At 35.7% G+C, this 20395-nt stretch overlaps 1 protein-coding gene and 1 pseudogene across 3 annotated transcripts in view; one reads left to right on the top strand and one right to left on the bottom strand.

Moving 5' to 3' along the window:
• Positions 1 to 20395, bottom strand: part of CEP112 (centrosomal protein 112) — a 430862-nt gene that overhangs the window by 205297 nt on the left and 205170 nt on the right. For all 3 annotated transcript variants that reach the window (XM_075994691.1, XM_075994693.1, XM_012747355.2), the window contains one exon: positions 6292 to 6474. In XM_075994691.1, the coding sequence (XP_075850806.1) occupies positions 6292 to 6474 (183 nt within the window). The remainder of the gene's footprint in view (positions 1 to 6291; positions 6475 to 20395) is intronic.
• Positions 14965 to 16443, top strand: LOC105884155 (heterogeneous nuclear ribonucleoprotein A3 pseudogene; annotated as a pseudogene).

Below are 20395 nucleotides of genomic sequence, written 5' to 3'. Positions count from 1 at the left end.
GCATTTAATTACCTCTTCTTGAAGAACAATTTTAATATTCCTAAAGAATCCATTAAGTTTAATGAGAACAAAAGACAGATTTTTAAAGCAATCATTATTAATTGACACAAAGTTGCCAATTCAAAGGGAATACTTTATGTTATTATTTAGAAGGTTTGTCTTTAAAAGGAATACTGCTTATCTAAAAGTGAACCAAATACCAGAGAATGTGGTTTCCATGGCAACTGCCACATTTAAAAAATATGCACAAGACTAAAGATACACTGTATTTCTACAAATGGATCATTCTTAGACAAATCAATTTTCTTGTCTCAGCCCATATTTTTGTTTTCAAATTTAATATAATTTTCTCCATGTTGAGCATCAAGTGGAATTATTTATAATAGTTTAACTACAGGTATATATGCTACATTTGTAGTTGTAAGATAAAAATAATTATAGAATTTTAGAATTATATTGGAAAAAGAAAGCTGCTGAGCTATAAAAAGTACAAGCTTTACTTCAAATGGCATTTTCCTATATATTCTCCTAATTAAGTATATAAATAGTATTCTTATACATATTAATATATAGTAATATATAAATAATACAAATATATTATTAAATCATATGTAATACTATTGAACATACCACTGTTGAGTACTAATGAACAAGATCTTAGGATCAGGGCATCTATGTCAAAATATAAAGAGGATTTTTGCCCCCTTATTTGGCAAATTCTGCATGACCTCTGCTTTTGGTGTCAGAAAAACACACTATTTCCCCCATAGCCTTTTTAAAATGGTCTAGTTTGGAAAATCTCTATTAATATTTAATGTACACAGACAGTTCTTGGGCTATCAGAAATGTAGCACTTAGATAATACTATAAAACTTCACCTAAAGAAAATAATTGAGAATTGCAGTATTAGGTTTTTACCAGAAGTCCACTAAAAGGTCTTATTTTCTTTTTATGAAATAAAAGTGAAATGATAAAAATGTTTCCATCAACCTTCTAATGCCTGACATTATACTTTGTACATTACAGCAAAATCCACTTAATACTTTAAACATACTCAATTCCACTCCACTTTCCCTGTAATACAAATAACTTGGTCTATCAGGGGATAAGTATCAAAGTATGGTGTGTACACAGCTGGAACACCAGGCAACCACTGTGATGTGACTATGTGTGTCACTAGGGAGAAAAGGGGAACAAAAAACAGGGTTACATTAACAGCAATGGCCTCATTAGGTTGAGGGAAAAATATAATTTATGTAGTTTGGTTTTTCCAAGCAAAATCACTGCAATTTGACCCAAAGAAACAAAAATACATACTACTTCAGAACCAAGCAAATGATATTAATGAATAACTATTAATGATGAAGTACTATTTTGATTATATGGGTGGGATATGAACCATTTTAGTACAGGTCCAAATATCTTTTATTCCTGAAATGGATTACCACTTGATTTTATTGTTTCTTTTTATAGTTTTTCATAGCAGAAATTAAGAGAACAAGAGAATCTGACATAGGAAAGGGATAACACACTTGGAAATTAATGTTAGTCACTAAATTCTAAGTTATTTCTAATCTCATCCATGTTTCTAATTTTTACTTCATGAAGACATTTTATAAGGCACAGTGGTAAAATGACTATACTAGAATTTTCTAGGCCTGTGACTTAAAATATACGTTCTTATGATTCATAATATGTACACAATTGGATTTCTCAAAGCAGCTTTGTTTCTTGATTTGAGAATAATAATATCCTCAATAAATTAAAATGAATTTCTGGCACATTAAAATAAAGTCTGAAAATTACATTTTATGAAAGTACATAAAGAACTAAGGTTTTCCCACCAGATTTTATTTCCAAATGTTTTAACATACACAGACTATCATCAGTTATATTGGTCAATGTCCTTCATATTAAGTCATATGGTATATATTTCTCTCAGAACTGAGAGTTAGAAAAACAAAACAACTGCTATGATTTCTTTCATTACATAATTAGAATTAAATAATTCATCATGTTTCCCTCTTTGCTGTGGCTTCTAGGCAAGCTCAGAGCTAAAACTTCAACTTAACTGTAGCTTTATTTTTTAGCATAGATTTTCTAATGTGGTTAATATCACTATTGCTTTGTTATTATTTTCAGTTATCTTAAGTGTATGTTTATTATAAAATTCTACCTTAAATCTTTTTTGAAAGTAACTTGCATATAAAGAAATTAAAATAAAATGTTTTCAATATAAAAATGCTACCAAAGCCCAAAGACTATGTATATAGGTTTAACAATAATGTTCAGAGTATGCATATTGTTAAATTTACCCTTGGAGCAGTCTTTGAAGAATGACTGCCAATGCATAAGCCACTGCATACATGCACGTACCAAGTTTATAAATGGGGATTTTTTTATCTTGTGCCCATATTTGCAAATGAAAGGAAAATAAGATAATATTATTGAGATATAATTTTTTAAATTAAAATTGTCTTATAAATATGTTTTTAGGAAAACTTTTTGTTAAGCAGAGCGAATTACTGCAAATTCCACATTTTACAATCAGTGATAGGTTCCGCTCTTAATGTGAATCAATATGGCAAAATCAAAATGATTTGTCCATTTATTATGCAAAAATTGTTCATATTAGACTTAAGATTCTCAGTTTGGAGAATCAAGTCATTTGGATGACAATGTTATCTCCTGTACTATATATAAATGCTACATTTAATATACTTTCAGATATACTTCAAGGATGCTGTAGTTAATTTGCATAATACTGATGGTAGTTCACAGTGGCTGCTGGTTATCCTAACTCCTTTTTTATTATTGTTTTTATTTTAAAATATTAAGGGGGTACAAATGTTTTTATTACACGAATAGCTTTTATAATGCTTAAGTCAGAGCTATAAGTGTGCTCATCACTCAAACAGTATCCATTGTACCTGTTAGCAACAGGTCACATAGCTGTCCTAAGATGGTGACACCACCACTGAGGCGGATCACAAATATTCTATGTAACAGTCTCTACAGTATTCACGCACACCACACACTTTGGCAACAAACAAAAGATCAAGCAATCTCTAAATGGTTCAGAGTCCTAAAAAGACAAGTAAAGGATCAAGGAACTTATGTTCTATTTTTCTTCTAATTCAATAGGATGAACTACAGAAATTTTTTCATTATATTACAATTCAAAAGCAAAGCAAAAATTACATGTAAAATTTTCATGTTGTAAGAAGCTTGCTAAGATTATAAATTTTCTTGATATTAAAAATATAATTGAATCAATCAAATTATTCTGCAAAATGATTTCAATAAGACGGACGTGGTAAATGAGAAATATTTGACAATAAGGTTATGAATTTCTATGTGTCTTGATTTCTACTGATCTGGGTGCTTTTTCTTAAACATATTACTTTAGGTAGATACCAGACTGAACATCTTATATGAGGGGGTTAAAACTTAATGCTCATTTTAGCAAATGTAAATATCATAATATATCCTGCCATTGAAAATCAAAATATTATGACAAAAATATAATTTACACATAAAATAATTAGCTAACTGCACCAAACACAATGAACAAAATGGTTAATTGTCCTTAGTTACATTTCTATATCTTATCATTGCTCTATAAAACAGAAATTATTAGAATGACAACTAACCTTTAATAATTATAAAACATGCACCAAAAGGGAGTTCCTAGTTGGTATGCTTCACCTTAAGGTAAGTAACTATGCTTTATGATAATGATTTTCTTATCAGCATCCAATACACTACATATTTGGAAGAAGCCAAAAATAGAGTTTTAGGATATTGTCCTCATTTAAGAATCTGATGGAAGAGAAGCAGCAAACAAAGCCACAGTATCCAAAATAGATATTTCACTGGTCCTCTTTGGTTAAGCATTTCAAATATTCCTTTCTACAAAATGGCCTCCATTGCTAAACTAGAATAGCCAAACATTAACTGAAATCAATCTCTCTGGAATTAAAAAAATATTATATCATCTACTATTTAAGATATGTATTTTTTCTGCATTAAACAATAACACAATGATTTGAAAAAGATCTATGTTGAAAATCCTATGCCCACTTTTTTTTTTTGAAATTTATAAATGGAATTCAGAACTGAAAAGGTATTATACATTAGATTACTTAGACCATAATCATGAAAAGATATATTTTGAAAATTTAGGGCTTACCTGAAGGAAATTTTAAATTAATATCCTCAGTAAATAACCAAAGATAAATATAAATTATGAGCATTTTAGTACACATGACATTTTTTAAAATATAACTTATTGATAAGAGTTTTTTAGAACTGCATTCTCTAAAAACAACTATGTACAACATATGCAAAATTATTTTGCTTTTGACCAAGAATGCATTTAGCCTAAGTTTCCATTGCTTACTGACATTCCCATGATAGCAATTCCAATTAGCAAAACGTTCCAAGAAAGACACAAAATATGAGAAATATAATGCTAAACTACAGCATTTGAAGAGGTCATAGAGTCCTCACACTTACTATTTCAACAAGAAGAAATTCAATTAATGACCTAAGTATACTATCTGTGTGGCTTTATTACATATAATAGTTCTAAAATTTCCCTTTTGTTATGATTGGATGAACCGCACCCTATATGGCAGATTCGACATATGCAAAATCACAAAGGTTTCCTCTAAATTTGGCCTCCACTTGTGTCGGCTTCCAACAACAGCACCAAAATAGTAGGAAGTTATGTAAATTAATGCATTTTATTATATCCATCATTCAATTCTACTATACAAACAAATCCTACACTGACTCAGAACCCATATCCCTTACCATGGGAAAACAATGGTAAGGTCTAACATTATGTTTGAAGGAGAATATAAGTTTGAAAATATTCTTAATAAATTGTATGGCTAAAAATCAAAAGACCAGTATATATTTTATAAAGGCTTTAATGAGATTGGTGGCAAAAGTATAATACACATTGATTTAACAGGAACCACCTGACTATTGTGGTACTATGGCCACTACAATGACTACCTTTTTAGTTAGCAAACACCACCATAAAACAAATTGAAAATAATTTTTCTATAAATGTATATTATTGACAAAAAACACCTGTGCTGAGTACATTCATATTGCATCAGTTATTCTCCTGAATAGAAGACAACTCAAGGTCAAATGAAAAATAACCAATAACTCCTATTCTTTCTTTGCCTTACCGCCTCCCGCTCTGCACTAAAAAAATTAACATCTTATTTAAATTGTAGTATTTTTATGTTTAGATAGTTATAAAATTGCTTAAACACACATTACAACAGAAGGTTTATTTTGTTGTTTGAAATTATATTATTTTGGAAGGAAGGATATCTAGAGGAAGAAGCTTATGTGTGGTGTGGTTAGTATGGTTAAATTTCAATGGGAAAAAAGGTATTGAGACCTAGTGTATGATATGGTTTTATGAGAAAAGAATATTATCTTTTTATTTTTTATCACTTGCTCTCAAATTTTTCTTTAATAAAATTTCACAGCAATCTCCTCGAGAGGATACACTAAAGGCCCTTGATTATATATACCCTAAAGAATGTATTGTAACACAAAGATACATACCCAATAAGATTTTTTTTATCTGAAATTTATAAAGATAATTTTCCATGCTGACAGTGCACATTTCATCCACAAGTTTGAGGAGTCAAATGCTACCACAGCTGGGGGTTATTCTGCCAAATGGCTTCCAACAGGGACTACAGAGATGGATGCTAGGAGGCATGTGTGTGTGCAAGAAAAAGCAACAGACCTGATGGGAAATAGTTCTTCTCTGGAGTCATTTTATCAATTACTATCCGAGTGATCTAATCAAATATAGACCCTAATGAAAAAAGCAACACTGGGAAGGAAAAGAAAATGTTAAAACAGCTGCTTGATTACCTACAGAGATTAAAACAAAAAGCAAGGAGTGAGGCTGATATATTTCTTAGGGATTTGCTAAGGCTGAGGGGAGGGGTAAGGGGCAGATACCTTAAAAAAAATCCATCATGAAAGGAACTGAGACAAGATTATAAAAAAGGGGCCAAGTTATAGCGCGCCATGGGATTTTTAATCTGGCTACCTGTGGTTTCTGTAGTTAAAGCCTTATTCATCCCCCAAACAGGGGGGTGGGGTGAGAAAAACAAAAAAAATCACATTTATATGTCAGTTTTGCAAATGATCAAACAGCGTGCATCAACAAGAATAATAAGAAAACACTAAACGCTCATGACTTTTTAAAAACAGACATCCATTTTATCAAATATTATTGATAATTACCTGTGCATCTCGTTTCTTGAACTCCTGAATTTGATTTTCGTGCTCCATATTGACAGCGCGAAGCTGTTTTTCCAGGTTTTCAATTTCCCGTTCATGGTCTCGGACTAGGCAATCCTTCTCTGCGTTATGCTGCTGTAATAGGTGCGTCTTCTCCTGTTCATGCTCCAGCTTCAGCTCTACTATCTGATTGGACAATGAGGAGGACAGTTCATCAACAGAACATCCTTGTCGTCATGACAACTCATGTACAGCTTAATTTTTCTCTAATTTGTCCAAGTTGAAAATTTTATTTTTGCGTCATTATTACCTCACCCTTGAAATACACTTATTTGAGGGGGGTGGTTATCTAAATCTCCTAATATTCAAAATAGTTGGGCATATTCAGTAAATTCTTCTGCAATCTGTTGACACAAATGTCTGAACATTAAAAAAAAATTATGTTGAATGCTAGGTATTTCCTCCCCAAGAATTTGGATATTACTGATCAGCAATGGTTGTAAATGGTTAATAGTCAGTATGCTTTGCTTTTTGCTTAAATATATACACGTAAAAAGCAGCACTTAAATCGGTGAGTTTTCTTTATAATTTTCAAATAAAAGATCGGAGCTAAATACGCATCTGGATTATTGTATATACAGTTGTCTTTTCAAAAATAAAATGATAAATTTCAAAGCTCTATTATCTCGTTGTCAGCTACGGTATACCAACATAAACAGATGTTATGTGTTCCAGAAGGGCACCTGCTGTGCTGCAAGCTTGCGCCATGATTTCATAAAGAGCATTCTATTCTCAGGATCCTTTCCCAGTCCACTCCACACTGGAGACTGTGACCTTGGCCAGTCTTAGCCTCTCCCTGCTAGACTGAATGGCAGCCCGAGACCAAGGGCCTGGTTGCCGCAGCTTTGATACTAATCCTCCCAGACTGTGCACAATGGCACCCTACCTGGCCTGCAAACTATAGCCAGCCAGGCTGTCTTTGAAGCAGGTGATGAATAGGGGACTGCAGGAAGCCAGCTTCCCCAGTGAACTCCAGGCCACACAGCTGCTAAGAACAGTCACTTGGATTTTTCTTCAGTTTTGGTGGATTTCAGGGGGAAAAACTGCTGTTATCTAGAATATGTTGTGTTATTTTCGGCGTGAGAATCCATCTTCAAAAAAGCTAACAGTAGGAGCCTGCTCCAAATCGATCTTGTTTCGTGCAAGGAATCACCAGACTACCTTATCTTAAAGCTATAGCATTCATTTCTTCAGGCCTGCACACTGCACTAAATTTCAGAAGCTATTTTCTTTTTAAATTTGCAATTCTCACCCCCAAATTGCAAAATAAGAATCAAAACACAAATTAAATTTGCTTTAAAACATAGGTTTCAAATGTTTTCTTATTGTGATTTTTCATGGAGAGTTGGAAAACCAACAAGAAATTTCTAACCACTCATACATATATTATGCTATTTAGAAAAAAAAAAGTATAAAAATGTTCTCCTAATATATACTACACCAACTAGTATAGAAAACGGTTTTTTGATTATTTAAAATGAATGTGTATATTTTATTCTATGTTTCACACAACTACAATGTTAAGCCTAGCAAAAGAGAGAATTTAAAACTTTATTGCTATTATGGCATTTTTTCCAGGAAGTCCAGTGAATGAATTATTAAATTGGAATATTTTTAGTTCTGAAACATTATCATTTCTACTCAGTATTATATCATCAAGAATCATTATGATAAAATTATAAATTTTAATCAAAATCATTTAAGTATGTAACACACTAAAAGGAGGTAAGAGGTAGATCTACCGAGATCTTCTTGAAAGCCTCAGAAAAACTAGGAGAAGGAGTATGACTTAAAAGTTGATAGAAAGCAAGATGTTTCACAATACTCTAGGGAAAAGTAATCAAATAATCTACAACTGGGCAGAAGAATTACAGAATTTTCTCCCAAGAAAAGACACATGACTAGAACTAGCTGTGAGATCATTTGTAATGATGCTGCCTCATTCTAAGCTTTAGTAACAATGCACTTCTACGGAACTTTCTAAACTTAGTCATTTTTAGTACTCTTATAGACTGAGCAATGACCATACCCATGCTCAAATTTCAGTTTATTCACTTTTAAAAATCAGGAAAAAAATGAAATAGTGATAACAGAATTTCAAGCCTAAAGATAGATGCTCAGAAATCATCATTAGTTTGTTATTTTGCCAGGGCGTGTTGCTCAGTGATGAACAAATCTCAAGGTTGTGAAATCCTTTTAAAGTGAAATAGCTCAGGCTCATCTTCTCAGTTCAACACTGCTTGGCTAACTTCTAGATATTATAACCCCTTTCTTTTGGTCTATAACTAAGTTTCCTCACTGTCAGCCACTTATGGCAAGGGTATCTTCTCCAGATAATGGTAGAGTTCAGAGAAAAAACTCTAATGTTCTGGAAACATCTTGATGATGGTATTCATAACCACAAAGGCCATTATCAAAGTGAATCTGTGTTAAAATTCAAAATTCAAATTTACTAGTCTCTAGCTCCTTCCATGTAAATAAATGTTAAAAGAGTCTTTTGGACTTGTCCAGTTGGTCCTTTAATTGTGGGCACATCTCAAAGGTAAACACAAAGTAGCTTATCTTCTTTACATTAGATTCCCAGATACTTTCGACTGGCAATAATGTCTAATGGAGTTAATGGTGATGGGGGGGCAGTTAATTATGGAAAATGTAGAGAATGTAAAAGCAGACAGCATCCACAAAGATGGATATTAAGTGGTCAATCAGCCTCTAAGTCAAGAGAGAGTCCAGATCCATGATATATGCTACAATGGGAAATAGGATGCGTCATCACCAAGGTCCCTGCTTAATTAAGGCTGGATAAAGGGTTCCCTATAAAACAGGAGAGAAAGCTTTAAGTTCCCTAATTCAAAAGCATTAAGCTGTGGGCCAGAGAACAATCCTGGGTATATGCCCACTCTAAACATATTAAATCAGATTGGCATGTCTTCCAAGGACAATGGAAGTGATTAGCCCTCATATGTAAGCATCTGGTAGCATCTGATAGTCCCTTAAGATGCTGGGCTTGATGGCTTGGTGGTTGGGGTTTGGATGAGAAAACAGCTTTATGCCTAGGAACTGGGCCGACCTGCACAAAATTGCCATTTCTGTAGGTCAAAACACGAGATGAATAACAGTCCTACTCTACTCACTATGCTACTCCCCAACATACTCTGAACCTGAAATTCAAAAATAAAGTTTTGAAGTTCTGAATCCCTGAAAACCTAGCCCTCCATCACAGACTAAATGATTGGAACTGAAATTTCATGTAAGTGCCCAAGGGCAGGAGCACATACCAGGTCCTGAGAAAGACTAAGATAGAACAACTAGATATCCAAGTCCCTGGGGGGTCTTAGAATTCATGTTTTAAGTTCTGGTAACTGTTTTACAAAGAAATTAGTGCTAGAAAATATGGCCTGAAAACCTTTTAATAATCATATAAAGAAACACACAAAGGAGATGGCAAAAGTCATTAGTTCTCAATACACAATGCATAGAAGACTAACACCCCAATAACACACCTCAATGTCAGAAACTCCAATACCAGACCAATAGAAGTGATAGAATGCACCGCAACACATTTAAAAGGAGGAATTACAGTTCACAACATTAAGTAAAATAACCTCAACAATAACAAAATTACAAAATCTAAATTCTACAATGGAAGGTATAAGAATGGATTAAACCCATAGGAAGTAGGGAGAAAGGCCCTCTATTTTCTCTAGAAAAAGAAGAAGACAGGGAGTCTACAGTTAGAAGCCGTAGGGGAAGATCTGTCCTACAACTCAATGATAATTGCACTAATTTTAAGTGAATAGAAATATGGAAGCTTAAGAGTTTGGAGGAACTTGGAGGCTACCTAGTACCATATTAATCTTAATCCAAAAACCTTTCCTGTTATAGCTCGATAGTTGGTCATTCAGCTGCTATGGGAATGATTTTAGTAATAGAGTAACTATATTCCAAGGCAAATAATGCTTCATTCTAAACATTATTGGCACTGGAACTTCTGGGTAAATATAGCAGGGGAAACTGAAAATTGTGGAAAGAATAAAAATAAATGTTAAAAACAAAATAAGAGAATATTCACTGAAACAAACAAACAAGGAAAGAGGAATAATATCTTGGTCATAAATTTCAAAAAGTGGTAGTTAAACAAAGAAAGAGAAGATTCTGATATTATTTGGTGAGACATACTATTTTGTCCCTGCACCCCAGAAGTAGAACAAGTGAGTTGAAATAATGCTGAGGAATATTTTCTAGTACCTCAATTTTGGAGAGAAATGGAATGAAAATGTATCATTCACAATTGCCTCTTCTGCCTAGGTGGGGGATAAGGAGGATAATTTCAATGAAGTAAAAATGGCTACTAAGGAGAGATATATAAAACTGGGAAAGTGAAAAACTGGGGTTGATTCTCTCTGATAGAATATAAGTTTTAGAGCTCCTCCCCCCCCCAAAAAAAAGGAAAGAAAGAAAACACCTTCTAATACATAGAGCAAATCCTGGTGTAGGATATTAAGAAATTGTTAGAAGAGAAGATAGCTGTTTCTCTGACACAAGTTTCTCAGAATTCCAACTAAGGTCGTCTCCTACATCCCTATCATAATCTCAAGCTATAGAAAAGTAAACACAACAAAATACCTATGCCCCCAAATGAAACTTAGAGGAAGACAAACAGGCTGAAAATAAATACCAAAAAGCAGTCAAAAAGAATTCATGCATATTATACCAGTACACATAGTAGACTTGGACAGAATTGCCCACGTTGAGCCCAAGCAAGATGAGGGGAAAAAGCATCTGGAAAACCGTAAAAACATTACATGAGGAAAAAATAAAGTTAGCAAAAAAGATGAGGACAAGAAGGGAGGAAGAAAGGAAGGAAGGCCATCACTCTGGAGGAAGGGAAAACATTATTTAAAAACCAAAACCAATTAGTGTAATAGGAAAACTTAATAAGAATATGAACGCAATGAAAGAACTCCAAGACAAAAAGATACAACAATGGAATTAACTAAGGACCAAAATAGCTCTATCACAAAGTTAGTTCTAAATTAAAAACAACAAATGAGCTGAATAAACAGCTGAAAATTAAATTACCGATATGGGCAAAAGGCTTGAGACAATCACAATAAAGGCTCAGGAAAGATGTAGACAGAAAATAGGAAAGGAAAATTCATGTATATACAGATATGATATCAGAAAATTTCCCTAAATGAATAAAAAGCCGAGTATATAAAAAAGACACTCTACATACCAAGAAAAATTGATTCCAATTGAGGAAAAGAAAGATTCAAGCATACTACAAGTTCAAACATTGAAGAACTCAAAGACTATAGTCCCAAACCACTCTAGGAAAAAAAATACTTGAGATGATTAGAGAAGCCACATAAAGAGTGATGTTTAGTTCCAAAAGACAATGGAACGATGCATACAAAGCTTCAGGGGAAGAAAGGATGACCACAGAACTGTATGCCCAGCCAAGCTATCCTTCAAGAACAAGAGAACACACAGTGATCTTCAAGCATGCAAAAACACAGTGAATACAGCTACCAGCCCTTCTTGAAAAAGTTACGTGATGAAATCTCAATAGTCAATAGATAAAAAGAAAGTACTCAGATATAAAGTTGTGCTAAAAGTCCTGGTGGTGAGCACATAATTGATGTAAATAAAAAACTAGGTCTCCACCGGGCGCTGTGGCTCACGCCTGTAATCCTAGCACTCTGGGAGGCCGTGGCAGGCACATTGCTCGAGGTCAGGAGTTAGAAACCAGCCTGAGCAAGAGCGAGACCCCATCTCTACTATAAATAGAAAGAAATTAATTGGCCAACTAATATATATATAGAAAAAATCAGCCGGGCATGGTGGCACATGCCTGTAGTCCTAGCTATTCAGGAGGCTGAGGCAGGAGGATTGCTTGAGCCCAGAAGTTTGAGGTTGCTGTGAGCTAGGCTGACGCCATGGCACACACTCTAGCCTGGGAAACAAGGCAAGACTCTGTTTCAAAAAAACAAAACAAAACAAAACAAAAACTAGGTCTGTATAACTATGAGAATTATGGTTATAGAACACATTATAAACGTTACAAACCTCAACAATGTATGGCAATACTGCAGTTGACAAAATAGAGTAGTAGAGGTGGGCAGAAGGAATTGTAAGCAGTTTAATTTTATTTTTCTATAATAGGAAGTAACTAATATTCTCAAAATAGAACATAAAATTTAAAAATTATTCTAACCTCAATGTATTTTTAATCTCAATTTCTCAATATTCTAAGAAATCATCTCTGATGTGGTAAAAAAATATATTTCTAAACTGTAGAAATCTTTCAGTTTCCTTTCTTAAACTAATTTCATATAAAATTGAATTTAATATTTTAATAAACGTGCCAAAAGTAGCATGGTTCTGTTTCTTAAAAAAAAAAAAAAAATATATATATATACATATATATCTACTTATTCTTCTATTTATCTATCTCTCATAGAAATTTCTAGAATAATGCTCATCTAAGATTAACATCAGTCAGTTCTGGAAGATAATATTTGGGGTAGAATTTTTGCTTTCTTCTTTGTGTGTAGTAAATTACCATGTCAAACAGCAACAGATCCTGTTGGAGTATTTGCTTGTGGTGGTGCTGCAAGAGTTTTAAACAAAGGATGTGGTCTCCCTTCAAACAAATGGGTCCTGGGTCTATCAGCTGAATTAGATCTAGAAACTTAGCAAAGGATCCTGATTTTCCACTGAAGTGGCAAACTGTGTAAAGTTCAGTCACCAGTTCTAGACTTCTTTTCTTGATTGATGTCGTACAAACCAAGTATTATTCTCATTGGCTCTCTGTCTACCGTTTCCCTCAGAACACCATGGTCACTATCACCACAAATCCCTGCATGGCAAGACACCTTTTTTTTTTTTTATTTTTTTGAGACAGAGACTCACTCTGTTGCCCAGCCATGGCATCAGCCTAGCACACAGCAACCTCAAACTTCTGGGCTCAAGCAATCCTTCTGCCTCAGCCTCCTGAGTAGCTGGGACTACAGGCATGTGTCACTATGCCTGGCTAATTTTTTCTATATATTTTTAGTTTTCCAGCTAACTTATTTCTATTTTTTTAGTAGAGACAGGGTCTTGTTCTTGCTCAGGCTGGTTTCAAACTCCTAAGCTCAAGCAATCCTCCTGCCTTGGCCTCCCAGAATGCTAGGATTACAGGCATGAGCTATCCTGCCTGGCCAGCAAGACACCTTGACCGCCAATCTATCCTTTCTGCCCATTACAGCAGTCACTTCTACCTTCTATCTGATGTGAGTGTATCACGTGGTAGTTGCCATTTTGGCACCCTATCTTTCTGTTGAAAGCAGGCAGCTCAGTTCCACAGCAGCATCTCTCACCAGTAGCCCTGGAATACAGAGGAAGCCACCATGAGGCTGCTAAGGGGCACTGGTGCCCCTACCACCAGTGCACCCTCAACACTAGTGAAGGCAGTATCATCTAGGCCCTCCCATAGGGTGGCTTCTCTGGTCTAAAGTAACAAAACCACTCTCATATGCTCATTTTCCTAATACTTGTGACTCTTCCTCAATACTATGTCAAGGCAGTTCCAGCATGACTGGAACAGTAGGGAAGCAGTAGAAAAGACCACCACCTAGTAAAATCACAAACTATTGTAAACATGCTACATTTTTTAATAAAAGAGATAAAGGACATTCAAACATTGTAAACTCTACCAAAAATTATATTGATCTATACGAAACCTTAACACTTGTACCCCCATAATAGGCTAAAATAAAAAAAAATTAAAAAAAATATATTGATCATCAGACTAATAGTTCAAGGAATACTTTGCTTTACGGTGTTGGCCATTAATAGACAGGGATTTATTTATAGGGCTTGCCAGGTAACACTTCCACATCATCCCACATCCTACTCAAGAGTTCTCTGTGGAAAACTTTTGCTTCTTGGTTGTGAAATTTAGTACTACTTTTATATAGTTCATTAGACTCATGGCATTGAGATCCACATTAAGAAATAGGAACATCAGGCCCTGGTAATTTCTGTTTAATGAGAATATGGACTTAACACCATTAAGTCAAGTCTCTGAGCAATTTACATTTGCAAAATAGCACACTTAAAATATTGAAATAAGTTTCTAAATTCTCTAAAGCTCCAGAAATTTAGCTCCAGTAGGACACAGCCTACTATAAGTTAGCACAGTGTCACTAGACTGATTTTATATTCTTACTAAAAGATGCCAAAATCTTTTTCTTATTAATTGCAGTTATACAATGTAAAATGTGCTATTAGACAATCCATTATGTAAAAATAAAGAGCTCCTTAAAGATAAACTTGAGGACGTGCAATTTTCTCTGAGTCTTTGGAGTTAGAGGAAAATTACATTTTGGCATAAGAAGTACCACAATATGATCTTTCTGAACAACATCTTATAGAAATAGGCACAAAAATAGTAAAAAGCAGGCAGTGTTGCAATAACAGAAATAGAATATGTCATCTGTGTGTGGCCATGTGGTTCCAATATTAAATATTTGCTACAACAAAAAGATCCAACTATGAAATCTGTCCCTCAATAGTTCAGTTTAGCCATGCAAGTTCTCTTTATTTAAAAGTTTAATTGCTGGAACTCGAGTTGGAAGAGGCGAGTCCGGTCTCAAAATGGAGGGCCATGATCCAAAGGAACCAGAGCAGTTGAGAAAACTGTTTATTGGTGGTCTGAGCTTTGAAACTACAGATGATAGCTTAAGAGAACATTTTGAGAAATGGGGCACACTCACAGATTGTGTGGTAATGAGAGACCCCCAAACAAAACGTTCTAGGGGCTTTGGTTTTGTGACTTACTCTTGTGTTGAAGAGGTGGATGCAGCAATGTGTGCTCGACCACACAAGGTTGATGGGCGTGTTGTGGAACCAAAGAGAGCTGTTTCTAGAGAGGATTCTGTAAAGCCTGGTGCCCATCTAACAGTGAAGAAAATTTTTGTTGGTGGTATTAAAGAAGATACAGAAGAATATAATTTGAGAGACTACTTTGAAAAGTATGGAAAGATTGAAACCATAGAAGTTATGGAAGACAGGCAGAGTGGAAAAAAGAGAGGATTTGCTTTTGTAACTTTCGATGATCATGATACTGTTGATAAAATTGTTGTTCAGAAATACCACACTATTAATGGGCATAATTGTGAAGTGAAAAAGGCCCTTTCAAAACAAGAGATGCAGTCTGCTGGATCGCAAAGAGGTCGGGGAGGTGGATCTGGCAACTTTATGGGTCGTGGAGGAAACTTTGGAGGTGGTGGAGGTAATTTTGGCCGTGGTGGAAACTTTGGTGGAAGAGGAGGCTATGGTGGTGGAGGTGGTGGCAGCAGAGGTAGTTATGGAGGAGGTGATGGTGGATACAATGGATTTGGAGGTGATGGTGGCAACTATGGCGGTGGTCCTGGTTATAGTAGTAGAGGGGGCTATGGTGGTGGACCAGGATATGGAAACCAAGGTGGTGGATATGGCGGTGGTGGAGGAGGATATGATGGTTACAATGAAGGAGGAAATTTTGGAGGTGGTAACTATGGTGGTGGTGGGAACTATAATGATTTTGGAAATTATAGTGGACAACAGCAATCAAATTATGGACCCATGAAAGGGGGCAGTTTTGGTGGAAGAAGCTCGGGCAGTCCATATGGTGGTGGTTATGGATCTGGTGGTGGAAGTGGTGGATATGGTAGCAGAAGGTTCTAAAAACAGCAGAAAAGGGCTACAGTTCTTAGCAGGAGAGAGAGCGAGGAGTTGTCAGGAAAGCTGCAGGTTACTTTGAGACAGTCGTCCCAAATGCATTAGAGGAACTGTAAAAATCTGCCACAGAAGGAACGATGATCCATAGTCAGAAAAGTTACTGCAGCTTAAACAGGAAACCCTTCTTGTTCAGGACTGTCATAGCCACAGTTTGCAAAAAGTGCAGCTATTGATTAATGCAATGTAGTGTCAATTAGATGTACATTCCTGAGGTCTTTTATCTGTTGTAGCTTTGTCTTTTTCTTTTTCTTTTCATTACATCAGGTATATTGCCCTGTAAATTGTGGTAGTGGTACCAGGAATAAAAAATTAAGGAATTTTTAACTTTTCAATATTTGTGTAGTTCAGTTTTTCTACATTTTAGTACAGAAACTTTAACAAAATGCAGTTTTGAAGGTGTTTCCTTGTGAGTTAACAAGTAAAGAAGATCATTGTTAATTACTATTTTGTATGAATTTTGCTAAAGTTAACTGTAAAGAAACACCTGCTGACTTGCAATTTAAGGGGAATCTATTCTTCCCATTTCCAAACCATGATATGAATGGGCGCTGACATGTGGAGAGAATAGATATTTGTATGTTTGCAATGTGTGTTTTAGATAAATAGGATTGGGTATTTAAATTAGCATATTTGTGAATTTAATAGCATTAAGATTACCATCCAATGAAAATCTCAAAATTTAAAAAAAAAAAAAAAAAAAAAAAAAAAAAAGTTTAATTGCTGTGATAATTGCTATTCGAGATGGTACAAGGGCCTGCCAGTATACACTGCTTCTTCATTCCCTTTCCTCTCCAGTGAACCATTAATGGCCAGGACAACTGTTTGCTGAAGCTCCCAAGACTCATGATACATCAAGAACTAAAGAATGGAAACACAACAACGACTAAGAAGCTGATAAATGAAGCCTGCGTGGGAAGCAAGTATTGTCTTCTGCAGCACCTTTCCCTCTTATTACCTCAAAAACTTACACAGCACCTGCAGGTGATGAGTGGCAACTACCCTGAGCTTTTAAAACTTTTTGAAAAATTAGCTATTACTTTCTGTGTTTTTATCTGCCAGATATCAGTGGAAATTCAGGAAGCATTGAAATAGTTAAATGCTTCAAGAGGTTTTTTCTTTTGTGGTTTAATGATGGTCAACTCCAGCCACACACACTGAGAAAATTAATTAAGAATCCACTCTTATCAGTGGAGTTCAAAATTTTTGGAAAAAAACATGTCTTAACTATATAATTTATTTTACCTATGTCTGTTTCTCTAAAACACATTCAGTTCTTGATGAAATCTGCATTTTTCTTAACCTATTATAGTACATCTCTGCTGTTGAAATATAAAAATCTGAGTCTGCAAGTTAGCATGGCATTTAGGAGGACAAAAGGTCAACCAGGTTATAAACTCCTCTGACCTATAGGACTACGTCCTTACTTTCTTTTTACTTTCTATACCTTGCCCACCACAATGCTTCATACTTATTCATCATTTTGACTGGAACAATGTGGCATTCAGGAACAACCAAAAAATAGAATTAGAAATAGGCAGAAAAAGGCTACTTCATCTTCCTCATCATCAAATTGGCTTGCCCACCTGCATGGTCTCTGCCTTTCCTATGGCTAGAAGGGATGGCTGGCCTTGCTGCTATCTAAGAAGAGTCTTTCCATCTGTGCATTGGTTTCCACCCCCTCTTGCCAAATTAAGCCTGTTGCTTTCACAATTATCCTATCAGTCTGCATCATCAATATTTTCTTCTCCATTGGATCACTCTTATCACCAAAAATATTTTTACTGTTATCTCATTTTAAAAGAAAACTTTCCCTTCATTCCACATACCCCTCTAGTTACCACCCATTTCTCTGTTCCCCTTTCTTTCAAAAATTCACCCCCAAAAAGTTGTTCACATCCCTTTCTCTCTCCACCAGGCTCTGAGCTCTCTTTCCATTCAGGCTTTTGTTTCCACATTCTACTGAAACTGGTCTTGTCAAGGTGCTAAAGACCTTCTTGCCAAGCCCAATGGTCAGTTCTCAGTCCCCATCTCAGTTCCCCTCTTGGCAACATCTAAAACAAGTAGTTACCCATCTCTTCCTTCCTGAAACACTTACTACACATGGCTTGTGGGAAATCACCCCTTCCAAGTTTTTCCTTTACTTCACTGGCTGCTCCTTCTCAGTCTCTTTTGCTGCTTCCTTCACTTCTTCCCCATCTCTAATTGTTGGTGTGCCCCTGGGCTCAGGCCTGAAACTTCCTGTCATTTCTCTCTACTCATGTCTCAGTGTCTACTACCACCATTCACCAGATTGCTCAACCGGAAAATGTCTAAGTCACGTTTGAGGTCCCTCTTTGCCTCACATTCCATTTCACATAGATTGACAAGTCCTCCCTGCAAAATCTGACCCAAATACTTCCACCCCCCTCACCCCACCCTACTCTTTCCCACCTACTGCAACTGTCTCCTAACTGGCTTTTCTAATGCCTCTCCTGCCCTTTCCTACTGCCTCTCTGCAATCAGTGCTCCACAACAGGTACGCTGATCTCTGTAAAGCGCAAATCAGATCTTGCTCAGATGCCCCAGTGGCTTCCCACCCTGGTCCACAGGACTTGATATAATCCGCCCTCCGTTTAGCCTCGGCTCCTACCATTCTCTCCCCAGCTTGCTCCATTCCAGCCACACATCAACCATCTCATAGCTGTTACACCTGCTCTTCCCTCTGCCTAGAATGTTCTTTCCTTACCTCAAGTTTTTGTATGGTTTCTTCCTTCACTTCATTCAGGTCTTAATTTGAATATCACTTCAGTAGAGTCCTTCACTAACAACCTTACCTACAATAACACATTATATAAAATAAAAACATATATAAAGTAGCCCCTTCACTCACAAACACCTCAGCCTGCTTATTTTCCTTTGTAGCAATTATTACCTCACGTTAACTAACATATTTTGAGAAAGAGAGGGCCTGTGTGCGTGTGCACGTGCATGTGCGTGCATGTGTAGTAGTGCTGGTGGTGTTTTTTTCCTCTCTCATAAGGGTAAAGACTCTGTTTTGTTCACTGTCATATCCTAAGCACCTGTCATATCCTTTAGCACAAAGTAATGGCTCAATAAACACGTACTAAATAATGAATAAGAAGGCATTATTTCAATTTTATATTTTTCATGTATTTAGAGAAGGAATAATTAGTTAGTCATATCATCATCTAGGAAAAATTTTTAAATAGAGTATCTCTAAAACTAAACATGAACACTTCATACCACAGTTACTGAGAATTGCCTTCACCTTTGCCCTCTTAATTTCCACTCTAGGTAAAGTAGGATAAAATTTGTAGATAAAGGCATAATTTGTTTTAACTTAGATGAGAAAAGTTTCAGGCAAAAAAAAAAAAAGAAGAAGAAGAGGAAGAAAAGAAAAAGGAAAAGGAGGCCCCGCTTCAATTGCCTTTCACTAAATATCAATGCCCATTTTATGAGTCCAGGCTCTGAACCCTCAGCCTGGACCAAGAGCCCAGGCTCCATAGCTTCATTGCCTTGGTCTCTGGTTCTAGCAGCCCAAGGACTAGGAATCCGGTACTTTGCCTATCGTCTGAAGGACCAATTTGTGACCTGTAGTATAGCTGCATTCCCTAAATTAGGGTGTTATCAAAATATATAATTTGAAAGACTGAGAGCATCGTTAAATCAAAGATTGCATTTGTCTTCATCACCACTGAGGAACAGAGTAGTTGATACGTATGTAGTTGGGGCTCAAAAATTATTTATTACAAATTGGAAAAAAGAAGGCCAAACAAAAAAGACTTTTAACAAGAGAATGATACGCTGAGCAAGAGGAATAAGGCAAAGAAAACAAAAGCAGTATGCTAGATGTACAATCAATTCATATTTAGAAATCAATAAAACATAAAATCTATCTTGAAGAGATTTTAGAGAGACCCACAAATTCATGGTCATTAACCCCATCTGGAACCACCTCAATGCTGAAGAGAAATTTTACCTGGCTTTCTGGTCAGATCAGTCTTACTATCAACAGAATAATTTCAAACAATTCCCACTTGCATCAGTTCTCCCATCCATGTGATTCCCCCAGTGTCAGCAAATGATCTTGCCTCCTACCTCACAAAGAAAAACCTCCAGTAATAAGAACATTTTCACCTGCCTACCGCAGGTCTACTCACTTCTGTGCATCTCTCTTTCTCTTCTCTAGTTACAGCAAAAGCCTGCCCTTCCTCTCCAAGGCCAACACCTCCACCCAGTGACATGGCTCTTGGCCACACATCTCCACCCTCTTGGA

Source organism: Microcebus murinus, chromosome 18 (genome assembly GCF_040939455.1).
Source record: "Microcebus murinus isolate Inina chromosome 18, M.murinus_Inina_mat1.0, whole genome shotgun sequence".
In the NCBI taxonomy this organism is placed as follows: Eukaryota; Metazoa; Chordata; class Mammalia; order Primates; family Cheirogaleidae; genus Microcebus; species Microcebus murinus.
The sequence above is the reverse complement of the archived record's forward strand: the minus strand, read 5'-3'. Positions and strand labels throughout refer to the sequence as shown.